Genomic DNA, 15,814 nt, shown 5'->3' with positions numbered 1-15,814 from the left:
CTAAAATTTAATTATAAATATATCCTCAAATTCAACTTATTTTTCAAACTATGACAGTTTTACTGTCGGGATGACCATGTGGAGAAACCGCATGTTAGACATGAAACCGCATTTCCAACATGCGGTTTCTCCTCCATGTGGCCAGGCTTCTCCTCCATATGGCCAACAACGTTTAAAAAAAAATTAAAATTGAAAAAATTGGAAACCACATATTGAAGATGTGGTTTCAGTTTGAAATCGCACCTTCAACATGCTGTTTCATGGTTTTCCTATGGTCCCCCGCAAGCGATCTCCTCCCCACCCTACAAATGGTCTTCCCACCCGTGGTCCCCCACCTGTGACCGATCTCCTCCCCACTCAACATCCACCTTGGATCTCCCCTACTCACGACTGGTATTCACCTCCTCGACTAGCTTTCTCCTTGTCGCGCGACCGGCGTCCGCCTCCTCGATCGACCTCTTCCCCATTGTGCGACCGACCTCTGCCCCTCCCTGACCGGCCTCCTTCCCCTCCCGTGACCGGCCCCATTCCCCTCCTTCTTGCCATGCCCACATCCTCCCATCGCCCCCCCACCCCCTTCCTCCATTGAGCGGTGGCTCCTCACCTTCGATCGAGTGCCCCCCATGTCACCCCCCTTCCCCCGTTGAGCGATGGCTTCCCACTGCCGACCAGGCCCCCCTAGTCTCTTTTCCAATGTATTAAGTGCAGGTAAGTTAATTAATTTTTTAATTATGCTTTAATACTTAATCTATGAGAATGATTTTTTTTTTGAAATTGCATGTTACTTATTGATTTAAATTGTAGTGCAGTTTAAACTCAAATACATGTAGTTGGGTTAATATTCATGTAGGAGTTCGTAAAAAAAAAAAATCCAGTATAATGTTTCCATCTTAGCTTTTTGATGATATCAATTTTAGGGCTCTTTGATAATATAGTTGGATTAAGGCTTAATTAAGTTGATGCTCAATTTATGTCGTTTGCGTGTGTCTTTGCATGTATGTACATATACATGCAAGTCTATTTATGTAAGTATATGTATGTATGTACGTATCTACATATGCAAGTGTGAATGTGTGTATGTGTGTAAAGCCTCTAGAATGGGCACATGTAAGTTTATTTGTAATTTATATATATTTATTTGATAGCGAGCTAAATTTACTCTTTTCATTGTGTATGTAGTAAAATATAGCAGAAATTATCACAGCCTTATATTATATTAATGGTTCAATAGTTAATGGATCGTGTGGCATTGAGCATAATGGACGACCACAAAAGGTTATTAAAATTAAAAATAGAATGAAATATGAGGAGTTAGAGGATAAATTTTATAAAATCTTTCACGTCGATAGAAGATAAAATAAAATAATAATAATATATAGATATCCACAAATTATGCAACCATCAGTAATCAAGTATGAAGCTGTTTCGATTACCAATGATAATGATATGGAGATAATCTTTTCAACAGTAAGTTTTCATCCATGTTTATCTAGTGCAGAGTTGTACCTAAATGTGCAACTCTTAAAAGGCACCGGAGATATTCGTGATCGAGTCAATTTTAAAGTAAGTGATCAGGATTTAGGAATGATAAGACAAGTCGTAAAACAGATTGTTTGCTCTAGTCCATATATTGTAGATAATATCGCAGCGAATATGGGTTCAAGACATTTGGAGGAGCAGTTTGATACAGTAGACCGTGATGTGACATAGAATATCATCAGACAAGCATCATTATATACAATGGCCAATGATACGGTTCATGCAGATAATAGGCTTTTTCAGAAAGATGATGTGCTAAGCGAAGATGATGTGGATGAGAATGCTCAGCAAGCTGGTACAACATATGACGCAGAAAGCCCATATGATATTGGAAGCTCATGTGACGTAGAAAATCTAAATGACTTAGGAGTCTCAAATTTTTCTATGTTTGAAGCTCTTTCTAAAATAATTAGTCATTTTGATTGGGCAGCTGCTAATGTATCAATGTGTTCTGCATTGCAAGCATAGTATAATATATGAGAAAGAGGTGAAGAGTTATGTAAGGGGCTTCATTTTGCAGATAAGGTAGAACTATAATTTATGATAAAATAATATTCAATTGATACGCATCGTGAATTCAAGATTATTGAGTTGGAGCCAAAAATATGGGTTATTAAATGTAAAAATAAAGAGTCGAGATGTTAATGGATGCTTCAAGCAATTAAGTAGTATGATAATTTTGAAATCATATGATATGTTGGTCGCATCTCCATGTGTGTCCATCCTCCTGATCCTCGGACAGGTTAGGAGACTCCTTTAGCTTTTGGACATCCAGCATCAGATGGACCACGTCCTCTAGCTCAGCAAAGATGAGGTAGTCAACAACATATTACCTCTCCAATCTCAATGGCAGAGTTTTCTTCATATACTCTATACATGTCATCGGCCGCATATACGCATGAGGATGTGAGTCAATTTTCTTATGTTTCGGAGGCAACTGTGCGCTTTGAGTATGCGGTGGAACTGATTGATGAGGGACCTTCATATCATGTTGACTATACAGGTGAAGGAGTTGCACATAGTTTTCATTATACGGAGGAGGATGTGGAACCAAGTGATCCAGAACCAACGCATCGTCGAAAACAACCTATACGGGCGAGGAGATGGCCTTCATATGGGACATGACTTATATGTACTACATGATCTAGTTATGATTTTTTTTTTATGTTGCTGTGACATTCTAGATTGTACTGAACTTATTTGTGTTGATTTGATTTAAGATATTTGTTAGCATTTTCAAATTAGTAATGGATCATCTGGACTTGTGCATATGTATTCCAATGCTGTATGAGTCCGAAACCTAACCATATAACCCTAAATATTAAGTCTGAAGTGTGTTAATCCTAAAATCTAAACAACTAAATCAAAAATCTAAAATTGTAAACCTAACATTGTAAAGTACAAACCTCAATTTTTATACCATCAATCATAAATTCTAAGTTCAATTTTAAAATACTAAATTCATGTCCTTAAATCAAAAACACCAAACCTTCTTATCATAAAAGAGATCGAAAACCCCAAACCTTCCTACCAAAATAAAGTAATTAAAAAAAAAAACTATGATCCAATCGACCGGCCCAGTGATTTGGTCGATCGGTGTGGCACGACATGCCACCCTTCAAAGACTGATCAAGTAGGAAGAATGATCGGGATTGACTGGTCTGCTCAGTCCACCACGGTCGATCGAATCTCAGGGGCCGATCGATCGAAGCGGGAGCTACCGATCAATCGATGAATCTTGGTCGAGATCAATCGGTGCGCTCGATCCATCATGGTCGATCAAATATCAGGGGTCGGTTGACTGGGCCGTGACCTACCAGTCAATCAATGTGTCTTGGTCGGGATTGATCAGTGCGCTCGATTTTCGAAGGTCGATCAAACCATAGGGCCGATCGATCGGTTTGCATGAGCCGGTTGACCATTTTGTTGTTGGCCAATCGATCGATGGGGTTTTTTGGAAGAAAATTTAATTTTTATTTCAATTAATTATTTATATATCTTTTATAGATAACCCTAAATACTAAATTCATAAATCCAGAACTCTTAAATGCAAAAGCCTGAAAACATAAATTTGGAACTTGAATCTCAAAACTGTAAAAACATGAAACCCTAAAACCACGAAACCAAATTCCAAATACAAATGAAATATAAGTGATAATTTCAAATAATACATAAGTCATGATTCCAAGTACTATCAATACTGTTGGGTATAAAATATCCTCAGCCGAAGTTCTCAACGGGATTGACCCTCCCAAGGCTCATCCGACTTTCGACTGCAGATGGTATTTCTCCGGACTTCTCCAACAGCCGGGTTTCCACAGTGCTGACTGAACTCCCCCGACGGGCGAACTCCCACTGCACCACCCCAAACTCTTTTAACATGAGTTCCCCCAGTCGTCTATCAAACCGCCCCAAGCGCTCACTAAGCTCTGCCGCCAGCCGACCTCCCACGACCGTCGGCTGCTCCCCAAATCCCTTCCAGACTTCTTCCAGCCAGGTTCAACTCCAATCCGAACTACTCCGAACTCTACCAACGGCTAAACTTCTCCAATGGTAGATTCCTACAACTATCAGATCTCAGCCCGGACTCCTGCGGGAGCCGGATCTCATCCCCGACCTCGACTGCGGGAAGGCTTCGCCCGGACTCCTACGGGAGCCGAGCTCCGCCCACGACTTCACTTACAGGTAAACTCCGTCCGGACTCCTACGGGAGCCGGACTTCGTCCCTGACCTTGATTGTAGGTGGACTTCGACCGGACTCCTACGGGAGCCAGATCTCGTCTCCCACTCTAGCTACAGTCAGACTTCGTCCGGACTCCTACGGGAGCCGGACTTCGTCCCCAACCTCAACTGCTGGAAGGCTTCGCCCGGACTCCCATGGGAGCCGGGCTCCGTCCTCGACCTCGACTGCGGGAAGGCTTCGCCCGGACTCCTACGGGAGTCGAGCTCCGCCCACGACTTCACTTACAGGTAAACTCCGTCCGGACTCCTACGGGAGCCGGACTTCGTCCCTGACCTTGATTGCAGGTGGACTTCGACTGGACTCCTACGGGAGCCAGATCTCATCTTCGACTCCAGCTACAGGCAAACTTAGTCCGGACTCCTATGAGAGCCGGACTTCGTCCCCAACCTCAACTGCTGGAAGGCTTCGCCCTGACTCCTACGGGAGCCGAGCTCCGTCCACGACTTCACTTACAGGTAAACTCCGTCCGGACTCCTACGGGAGCCGGACTTCGTCCCTGACCTTGATTGCAGGTGGACTTCGACCGGACTCCTATGAGAGCCAGATCTCGTCTCCGACTCCAGCTACAGGCAGACTTAGTCCGGACTCCTACGGGAGCCGGACTTCGTCCCCAACCTCAACTGCTGGAAGGCTTCGTCCGGACTCCTACGGGAGTCGAGCTCCACCCACGACTTCACTTACAGGTAAACTCCGTCCGGACTCCTACGGGAGCCGGACTTCGTCCCTGACCTTGATTGCAGGTGGACTTCGATCGGACTCCTACAGGAGCCAGATCTCGTCTCCGACTCCAGCTACAGGCAGACTTAGTCCGGATTCCTACGGAAGCCGGACTTCGTCCCCAACCTCAACTACTGGAAGGCTTCGCCCGGACTCCCATGGGAGCCGAGCTCCATCCCCAGCTCCAGCTACGGGAAGACTCCGTCCGGACTCCTACGGGAGCCAGACTTCGTCCACGACCCCAATTGCAGGTAGACTCCGTCCGAACTCCTACGGAAGCCGGACTTCGCACCTGACTTTAATTGCAGGTAGACTCCACCCGGGCTCCTACGGGAGCCGGACCTCGTCCCCGCAGCTTCAACTGTAGGCAGACTTCGTCCGGACTCCTACGGAAGACGGACTCCACCCGCGATCCCAATTGCAGGTAAACTTCGTCCGGACTCCTATGGGAGTCGGACTTCACCCTCAACTGTAATTGCAGGTAGACTCCGTCCGGACTCCTACGGGAGCCAGACTTCGCACCTGACTTAAATTGCAGGAAGACTCTACCCGAACTCCTACAAAAATCGGGTCTCGTCCCCAACTCTGGCTGCAAGAAGACTTCATCCGGACTCCTACGGGAGCCAGACTTCGAGCTCCTCTCAGACGGGTGGCTAACCACCTCTCCCCACCAGACACTCTAGCTGAACTTCAGCCGACAGGCCTCGGTCCACTGGTAGGCCACAGCAACAGCCACGACCCTGCTCCACCTCCTGCAACAGATTCCGCACGGCTCCATCACTCTCTGGCAGGCCGCAGTGACGGCCACGACACTGCTCCACTTCCTGCGATGGATTTCATGTGGCTCCATCACTCCCTAGCAGATCACCATAATGACCACGATTCTGCTCCACTCCCTACGACGGATACCACGCGATTCCTCCCACCTCCTGACAAGTCACGACAACAGACGCCGTTCCACTACCCGCAACAGACTCCACGTGGCACGTCCCGATGGTGGCCACGATCTCACTCCACTACTCTTCGCAACAAACTCTGCCTGACTCTGGACAACCCACTATCAGATGGTTACGGATATCGCTATCAGTCTGCTACCCCCTTTCGCCTATAAAAGGGGGCCCCAGATACGTTATTCTCTAAGCTCTATTTTCTATCCCAAAACTCTGCTAAAATTTTCGTTCGAGCACTCCATTCTTGTTGAGGCAGAGAACTGACTTGAGCGTCGGAGGGTCTTGCCGGAGCAACCCCACCTCCGGTTTAGACTTCTTTTGCAGGTCCCGGCGGCGACCGCGACCCCCACAACTCCAGCTTCTCCGGCGCAGATGGATTTTTGCACCAACAGAATTGGCATTAGAGGAAGGGCTGTGTCTTCGCAATACCCTTGTTCTTAAAGGAGCGTTCAACGGGACTGCCTCTGATCATCTTCTCCGACGTCCACTCCTCCTTCCCCCACTTGATCTTCGCCCGATACCTCCCCGCAAGGCATCCACACGGCGATTCGCATCCCCCGCGGCCAGGTCTCAGGCTCCGGCCTCACCTTTGGTTTCCCAAGTCCCATATCCTCCGGCAATGGTCGCCAGCATGGAGCGGTTGGACAATCGGCCTCCGACGGATTTCGCCAACACCATCTCGGGAGGATCCCGGCAGGAAGCAACCAACGTGCTGGCCGTACCCCCCAAGCGACAAAAAATTGAGGAGCCCATAACCTTTATTGAAGAAGACGCTCAGGGAGTCCAATTCCCTCATAACGATGCGGTTGTGGTTTCCTTGAATATAGCGAACTACGACGTCCGCCGCATTCTTGTCGACAATGGAAGTTCGGCCAATATTTTGTTCTACGATGTCTTTTCGAGGATATCCATCATTGACAGCCATTTGAGGCCGATTACCTCCCCCCTGGTAGGGTTTACCGGTGATGCTGTCCCGGTGGAGGGAATGGTGACTCTGACTGTAGCTGCGGGTCGATATCCAAGAGAATCCAGGGCTCTGATGAATTTTCTGGTGGTGAAGGCGCCGTCAGTCTACAACGCAATCCTCGACCGACCTGGCCTCAATGCTCTTCGAGCCATCGTGTCAACCTACCATTTGAAGTTAAAGTTTCTCACCAACCAGGGGATCGGAGAGGTCCGAGGAGACCAAGCCCTGGTCAGACACTGCTACCATATAGCCTTGCAAAGAAGCGACCAATCCGACCCCTGTCCAGTTGATCGGCTGGATACTCACGATGACCTCACCGAAGAGAGGGGCGGTCCAATTAAAGATCTGGTACCGATCCCTTTGAACGACGGGAATGCGGAGCATGTGGCGATGATCGGCTCCAACCTGGGGGAAGAAGTGCGGATGCGTCTCATCGATTTTCTACGAAAGAATGCAGACGTCTTCGCTTGGGTTCCGACGGACATGCCGGGGATCGACACGAAAATCATGGAGCACCGCTTAGCCGTTGATCCCAAGCATCGACTGACGAAAGAAAAAATCCGAGGTCATGCACCAGAGAGGCAGAAGGCAATAGTCGAGGAAGTGGACAAACTCTTTAAAACCAGATTCATCAGGGAAGTCAATTATCCTGATTAGATTTCCAACATTGTCGTAGTCAAAAAAGCAAACGGCAAGTAGAGGATGTGCATAGACTTCAAAAAGCTGAATAAGGCCTGCCCCAAGGACAGCTACCCCTTGTCCAAAATTGATCAATTGGTGGACGCGACCTCGGGCCATGAGCTCCTCACCTTCATGGATGCGTTCTCCGACTATAATCAAATCAGGATGGCGCCAGAAGACGAAGAAAAGACTGCTTTCATTACTAACCGCGGCCTTTACTGTTACAGGGTCATGCTTTTCGGCATCAAAAATGCAGGCGCAACCTACCAGCGGTTGGTGAACAAAATCTTCAAGGAGCAGATCAGCCGCAACATGGAGGTCTACTTGGACGACATGCTCGTAAAAAGTAAATCTTCCATGAACCATGTCGCAGACCTCGAAGAGACCTTCAGCACCCTTCGAAAATATAAAATGAAGCTGAACCCGACTAAATGTGCTTTCGGAGTGACCTCAGGAAAGTTTCTGGGCTTCATGGTATCGGGGTGCAGAATTGAGGCCAATCCAGAGAAAATTTGCGCCATCCAGGAGATGACCGCTCCAAGGTCGATAAAAGAGGTTCAACACCTTACAGGGAGAGTAGCAGTCCTGAATCACTTTGTCGCGAGGTCAGCCGAACGGTGCTTACCCTTTTTTCAAATTCTCAAGCAGTCGAAGAATTTTTGTTGGACCCCTGAGTGCCAACAGGCGTTCGAGGAACTAAGGAGCTACCTCAGTTCACCCCCGCTGTTGGCAAAGCCAGAGCCTAGAGAGGAACTGTTTCTGTACCTGGCGGTCTCTCCCATGGCCCTTGCGGCAGTCCTCGTCAAAGAAGAAGCAAAAGTCCAACGGCCGATCTACTATGGAGAGCCAAGACAGAGAGATGAGTCCAAACAATATCCGAGGAGATGTAGTCTCTCCACAAGAATGAGATGTGACGATTGGTGCAGTTGCCACAAGAAAAGAAACCCATTGGTTTAAAGTGGGTTTACTAATGCAAGGAGGAGCCTTCGAAGTAGGAAGATATCAGGTACAAAGCGAGGCTAGTGACAAAGGGATACTCTCAAAAGGAAGGCATCGATTTCAGTGAGATTTCTCTCCCGTTGTCAGGCATACTTTCATCAGGGTGCCGTTGAGCATCGTAGCAGCTCAGGACTTGGAGCTGAAGTAGATGGATGTCAAGATGGCATTCTTCCATGGGCATCTAGAGGAGAGCATCTATATGGAACAGCCACCAGAGTTTCAAGAGTCAGGAACAGAAAGAAAAGTCTATTTGTTACAGAAATCATTGTACGGACTGAAGCAGTCATCGAGGTAATGGTACAAATAGTTTGATTCTTATGTGAGGAGCATCGAATTTTTTAAGTGTGAGTATGACTCTTGTGTTTATGTTAAATCTTTGAAGGATGGGTCTAGAGTGTTTCTACTCTTGTATGTGGATGACATGCTTATAGCATGCAAGAGTAGAAAGGTTGTGCAGGAACTGAAGGCAGCCTTATCTCAGAAGTTTGAGATGAAGGATTTGGAGCCTGCGAGAAAGATCTTAGGTATGAAAATCTTTAAAGATCGAGCCAAGAAGGTACTATATTATCTCAAAGAGGTTACATCAGGAAGGTCATGGAAAGGTTCGGGATGAAGGATGCAAAATCGACGGAGCTACCACTTGTCGGGCACTTTAGACTCTCGAAGATGATGTCGCCACAGACTGAGGTGGAGGCTCAGGAGATAAAGAGAGTGCCATATGCCTCTAGTGTGGAGAGCCTTATGTACATCATGGTGTGTTGTAGATCAGATATCACCCATGCAGTGAGCCAGGTCAGCAGGTTCATGGCGCAGCCTGGCAGGGAGCGCTAGTGAGCACTGAAAGAGATCTTCAGATACTTGATGGGTACTGTTGGAGTCGACATCTACTACAGACAGCGAGGAGGTACTGAGGGACACTCTAACACATCCAAGGATGCTCAGGGGTTGATAGGAGGGTTCGTGGATGCGGATTTCGATGGAGATGTGGACACCCGATGGTCGATGATAGATTTTGTATTTAGCCTATTTGGAGGTTTCGTTTCATGGAGATTGTGTTTGCAGCCTATCACGACCTTATCCACGATTGAGGTGGAGTACATTGGCATTATGGAGGCAATGAAGGAGGCCCTATGGTTGAAGGACTTAGCATTGGAGATGGACCTCACACAAGAGGCCGTCAGGGTGCACTGCGATGGTCAGAGTGCACTGTTACTTGCACAGAACTCTGTCTATCATGCGAGGATGAACACATCGATATCAGGTATCATCAGATCAAAGAGCTTGTGAAAGAAGGCAAGGTGGAGCTGGTGAAGGTCCACACCAAGGAGAATCCAGCGGATGCACCGATGAAGGTACTTCTACAGGATAGCTTTCGAAAATATGTGACACTGATGTACTTGATGAACAGGACAGAGTTAGTTGAGACCTTGGGGTACCAAAGTAGAGATTATTGAGACTTATGTGATACTTCCAAGGCTCAGGAGATCAAGACTAAGGTCAAGGTCCAAAGTCCATGAGGCGGTCATGGGGTTTCTAGGGCTAATTTGGGCCCTAGGGCGAAAGATCGTCTGCCTTTCGGATCTTGAGATTCAGAGATTTTGGATCTTGAGGGGCTAACTTATATTTGAACTAGGATTGAATCCAAGATTATGAGATTGGGTCAAGTCATAGATGTACATGGGCTTGGATGAGCGCAATCTTATATGGAGTTAACTAAGAGAGTTTTTGGATTGGATCACATTGACCCTGTATATAAAGATACATTATATTCTGACTCGATGAAGTGAGTGAATATTAAATCATTTTTTTCCTAACCTTCTCTCTCTTTTTTCTTCTCTCTCTCTCTCTCATCTTCTTCACATTCTAGCAGTAAGAAACCCAAGGGTTTCTTGGCAGCCAATCCCAAAAAAAAAGAAAGGAGGCACTAGGGTTTCTAGCGCCCTCCTTTATGCATGCCCCCCTTTTGTGCACCCCGTCTTGGCCGCCCAAGAAGAGTTCCATGCCTCCATATTTTATTTTTTGGAGGCCTCATCAAGGATGCTTTCAGATCTCAAAAGGTGAATTTCAGATCTGGTAGAAAAGGGGTTCAAATTGAAGAAGCAAATTGTGCCCATAGGATTTACAAGGCTGCTGAAATCCTGAAGGCTATTTTGCATTACTTTGTTGCTGGCCTTCAAAGACTACCATGACCTGATCCTTGCTGTTTTCTGACATCCACAATCTTGAAAAGTTGCTCCAACCATACCACTATTAGAAAGCAGATAGACTAGCATGCATAGATTCCAAAACAATTTTGAAATAGCAGCGAAAACGGATCTAGGTTAAACCCTTTAACCCCACATGCAATCGATCTAATCTATATCTATCTGAGTCTTGGATCTAAGTCATGCATATAATTTAAAAATAAAATAAAAAAAATTGAGATCATATCTCAATACCTTGTGCGGGTCGAAATACACCGCAGTCGATGATCGTAGATCTGAAGGTTCTTGAACTGTCACTCATTCGATCTCTACAAGTATCCACTATGATCAATCTTAAATCTTTTTTCTTATTTTAGATTTATCTTCTCCAAGATGAATTTCAGCTTTTTGAATCTTTGATCAACTGTTGATCTTTATCCATGATCTCAACACTTAAACTGTAATCTTTCTCCGTATTCCTTAATGTAGAAGAGATCACCCAATAACTTCGACGTGTGAGAAGATGGGACGCCCAACCCTTGGGCGTTGAAGAGAGAGGAGAAGGAGAGGATGGTGTGGAGATGGGGAGGGGTTTAGATCTGAATTTTTAAATTCTATTTCAAATCCTAGGAGACCATCTCTTAAATAAAGCCTTTTCTTGATTCCAAATCAATCTCCAATCAGGCTAAAAAGGCTAATTCTTATCTCACAAGGTCCTTTGCCTTTTAATTTGATTTTTTTCTCAAAAAAATTAGGCCCAATTGAAAAGACCCCACATCCTATAAGGCAAGTAGAGGGGGCGCCTACACCTTATTAGGCAAGATGAGGGGGCACTCTCATCCCATAAGGCAAGAAGAGGGGGCGCCAACCTTTGGCCCCCCTTAGGATTTTTGTGCACACAAGAGAGGGGGCGTTGACCCTCTCTCGTTCTCTTTTTCATGCCAAAGCAAAGAGAGGACGCCCTTGGACTTTCCAAAATTGAAAAGGAGGCATGCGCCTCCTCTCCTCTTCTCTTTCAAATTAATCCACGCCAAAAAGAGAAATATTAAGGAAGAAAAATACAATAATTTATTTGCCAACTCATTGGCTTGATCCAATCTTTTTGAGCCCTCAAATAGGTGCCCAAATCAAAGTGGATCTAGATTAGGTTCAAGGCTATAGACTTGATCTAATTCTTATCAAATAAAGAATTCTAGTCTATAGAAGAATTAGGTTTAACCATGTTATCCATCTAAGTACATCCTACTCCTAACAGCGAATCTGAGCCTACTGTAGCCAACATATACAGTAAGAATTCGAATGGCTAGGGACTAAGAGAATATATAGTCAAACTCAGTAGCCTCGCTATGAATAGCCGATAACACTGTAGGTCAAAGGATCATTCATACCACTGCAGCATCGAAACAACCACTGATGAGTGAGTAAACATCTAAGTGATTTCTCATATTGGTCATGCTCAGTATAAGTTGTTCTCTAACAATCACCTACACTCTCACTCCAGTATTCCTACACTGCAGATCCGAGACTCATCTGTCCAGAAGGAAGGTAATCTATGCACTGATCTTAAATGGATTGATCACTATCCTCCGTGACGATCCTTTGATCGGAAGCATTTAGAAACTAACCACTAATAATATATGTCTCAAATTTTTAACATCTTGAGAATCTACAAAATCATCTTTGTTAATTTTTAGGACAAATCATGGACACATAAGCATGATTGAAATAAAAATACTCTTTATTAATAATAAAAGTGTTACAAGTACAAAGTTAAGTTCTGAAATTATAAAATATGTCAGCCAACAATTGGCTTCTAGAGCACTCATCTAACATTGGTCTCATCAACTGGGATGGACTCCTACAAAGTCTCTCTCTGTCACTTCAAAGGATGTTGGTAGGGTGCTAAATCTATCTTACTTGCAGCCCTTTACTTATAATTTTTCTTGGGTTTGGCACCTTCCCATCCCGATGAGGATAAGATTTCTCATTTGGAAATTGGTGTGACAATGATTGCCAACGAAAGAACTTTTGCTCTATTGAGGTATTATTCAATCTGACTTTATGGAGTGTGACCTATGCCCAGGTTATGTAGAAAACTGCCAGCATGTCTTTATTGATTGTATTTTTGCTAAACATTGTTGGATCTTATTAAATCAGAATTATTGCTGTCCAATCCCTTTTTCCTTGACAATGCTGCTAACTATCCTTTCAAGTTCTTTTATAGGAGCAAAGGAAAAGACTATGCTGGCATATATGGTCTCCCTTCTTTGGTAGGACAGCAATGAAAGACTGTTTCAAACAAAATTTTCTCAACCAATTGATCTTATTCGACGATGTATGTGTTTTTCCTCTGACATTTGCTTGCCATGCATCACCATCATCTCCTATTGTTACAAATTTTTCTTTAAGGAACTGGGATTTTTCTGTGCTGAGAAATCAGCATTCTCTTCCCTCTAATTTGATTTCTTGGATGCCTCCTACCCTTGGGACACACATGTTAAACTTTGATGGTGCGGTGAGATCCAACAATACTGTTGCAAGCTATATTATTAGGGATCATGATGGATTATTATTGGCTGCTAGAGGCAAACGGCTTGGTCTATCCTCGATTCCTTATGCTAAGATGATTGGCATGTGGCTGGGTCTTAGATATCTAGTCACCCACATGGAGGTCAGAAAGGTGTGCATTCATGGTGATTCAATGGTGGTTTTAAATTGGATCTATCATCTATCGGAAAATAGACAATCTCTTTCTCCTTGGATGAAGGACATTCACCTTTGGTTGGAATCCTTCCATGAATTTTCTGTCTCATATTTATAGGGAAGGAACCCAATCTGTAGACTGGGTCGCTAACCAAGCTCTTGTACGAGATCTCTTTATTTTCATTGATCATTTGCATGTGTACCCTTCATTTGTTCAATTCCTGACTGCTGATGCATATTCGGTTGGCTTTCCTAGGCGGCATGGTATCTAACATTCACATAGCAATCATCAGCTGTTTAATATCTTTAATATCACTCATGGTCCGAAGATACTTCTTGTGCTGTTTCAATCTGATAAGTATATTAAATTTCTGCTTCAATCTGATAAGTATGCTGCTGGACTGGTGCTTCTCTTGGCCTATAGTTTCTATTGGTGGTGGAATTAAGTGGGGTGTTAAGAGGAAGGAATTAAGAATAGAAGAAGAACAAAGATCGATCAAGAAGGGAAAAAGTGAGAAAGGAGGTAAAAAAGGAAAATGCAAAAAAGAAATAAAGAAAAAAGAAAGAAAAAGAAAGAAAAAGGAAAAACAAAGGAAAAAGGAGAATATAGAAAAATTTGGAGTGTTTTGACTAACTTATTCTTTCTTTGTTTGTGCAGGGTATCTTTGTTATTAACGTTTGCTTTTGTGTTCTTCTCCTTTGAGGACTTCATACTCATTTCTTCTTTAATTAAATGTTCGTTGCCTTCTATTTACTTCATGAGGTTTTCGTCTCCGTCGGTTCATCTGTTCCATTTTCATCTGCGGCTTTATTCCATACAATGGTTCTTCACTAATATAGTATTGAATCCACCCCCATCTTTTATAATGTTCAAGGCTCAGGGACACTTATCAATGGTTACATGGTTGCTTGATCATAAGCAATTCCAAAGAGATCAATGGAGCCTTTGTTATTTGGTCAACAATATGCACTTGCTCTGCTGTAAGTTATGCCTTTCAAAGTCTTCAACATTTCTGATAGTGGTTCAGACCTCAGCATGCAGAATGAAACAATGTCAGTGCTTTCAGCATACAATTGATCAGCTGTTTCTTATCATCACTAGTAATGTCAGACCACTTAATCAAAAATCTGACATAATGCATTTCAAGGCTGATATCTTCAACATTAATAAATATGTTTCTCTTATTGCATTTGGCCTTCCTCACTGCATTTTACATGCAATTACAATATCTGACACTGGGCCAAAGACAAGCATTTGCAGTTTTCAACTGAATGTCGTCACAAAGACAAGGTGCAAAAAACAAGGAGAGAACAGGAAAAAAGAAAGAAAAAAGAAAAAGAAAAGAATACTGTGGAAACAGGACCTTTTTTTACTAACCTGGTTTGGTTTCTTTTGCAGGTTAAATGTTTCTTCGGTTATTTATCTCAGTATGCTCCAAAGGTTTAACCATACTCTCTACTTACATGATAAATATGTAACTTTTTCTTGCTGCAAGGCTGCTGTCTATGCTTCTTATATTCATGCACATCTACATGAGATCTGCGGAAAATGGCAGATCAAAGGGCAAAGGCAGCATACGAAAACTACAAAGTTTCTGGAAGTTTTTCAGTGTCTATTTTGTTGCATTTATCTTTCAATTGGCTGCTGTTCACTTACCCAGCTTAGAAGTTGCCATGCTTCAATAATCTTCAAGAAAACAACCATTAATCTTCTCACTTCTATGGTGGAATTTTACTTCAACTGGTGGATTATGTTTCTCCGCTGTGCCTACATTAACAAGGTTTTCAGACTACTCAAACAGCCCCACTCGGAGTTTATGGTTTTCAGATTTCGGTATTGTCTACAATATATCTGTTATGTGCCTATTTCTCACTATGATGTTACTCTGAATGTTGGTTTCGTCTGGTCTTTTATTTTCTTGTATATCTCATCCCTGTTGCTAGCTGGGCCTGTACTTATCTCTTTTGAACAACTGTCTATTTACTGCCATTTTGTTATAGTTAAGCAGCACTACTGTTTACTCAGAGTTGTACATATGACTACTATTTATCAGTAAAGTGTTTCCTCTTTATCAAAAAAAAATCAATAAACGGAACATCACATCTGTTCAAGTAATGAATATTATTTTATTTGATGGATTTTCAATTGTCCCCGATTTGTAGGTGGCAGATGCGCATCGTGGGGCAAGCCCAGAGGTTGTACGGTTCTCTCACGAGATGATGGACATTCTGCGTGAACATTGCGTGGATAAATTTTTTAAGCAAATAAAATATTTTATTTTTGAATCATATTAAAAGATCTATGTGGCATCGGAAAGAGTCATTTACAATT

At 43.8% G+C, this 15,814-nt stretch overlaps 1 protein-coding gene across 1 annotated transcript; it reads left to right on the top strand.

The window, feature by feature from the left end:
• Positions 1–249: 249 nt before the first annotated feature.
• LOC140851276 (uncharacterized) lies at positions 250–15,554 on the top strand. Its single transcript, XM_073242895.1, has 2 exons — positions 250–708; positions 14,358–15,554. The coding sequence occupies exon 2, from the start codon at positions 14,376–14,378 to the stop codon at positions 15,537–15,539; it is 1,164 nt and encodes a 387-aa protein (XP_073098996.1). The 5' UTR covers positions 250–708; positions 14,358–14,375; the 3' UTR covers positions 15,540–15,554.
• Positions 15,555–15,814: the final 260 nt, after the last annotated feature.

The sequence above is a fragment of the Elaeis guineensis genome, chromosome 8 (assembly GCF_000442705.2).
Source record: "Elaeis guineensis isolate ETL-2024a chromosome 8, EG11, whole genome shotgun sequence".
NCBI classification, from domain to species: Eukaryota; Viridiplantae; Streptophyta; class Magnoliopsida; order Arecales; family Arecaceae; genus Elaeis; species Elaeis guineensis.
This window is presented reverse-complemented; position numbering and strand designations above follow the sequence as displayed.

What these genes read in the sequence shown, in the direction of transcription:
- LOC140851276 (XM_073242895.1), top strand. Translation starts at nt 14,376, where the DNA reads ATGGTTACATGGTTGCTTGATCATAAGCAATTCCAAAGAGATCAATGG.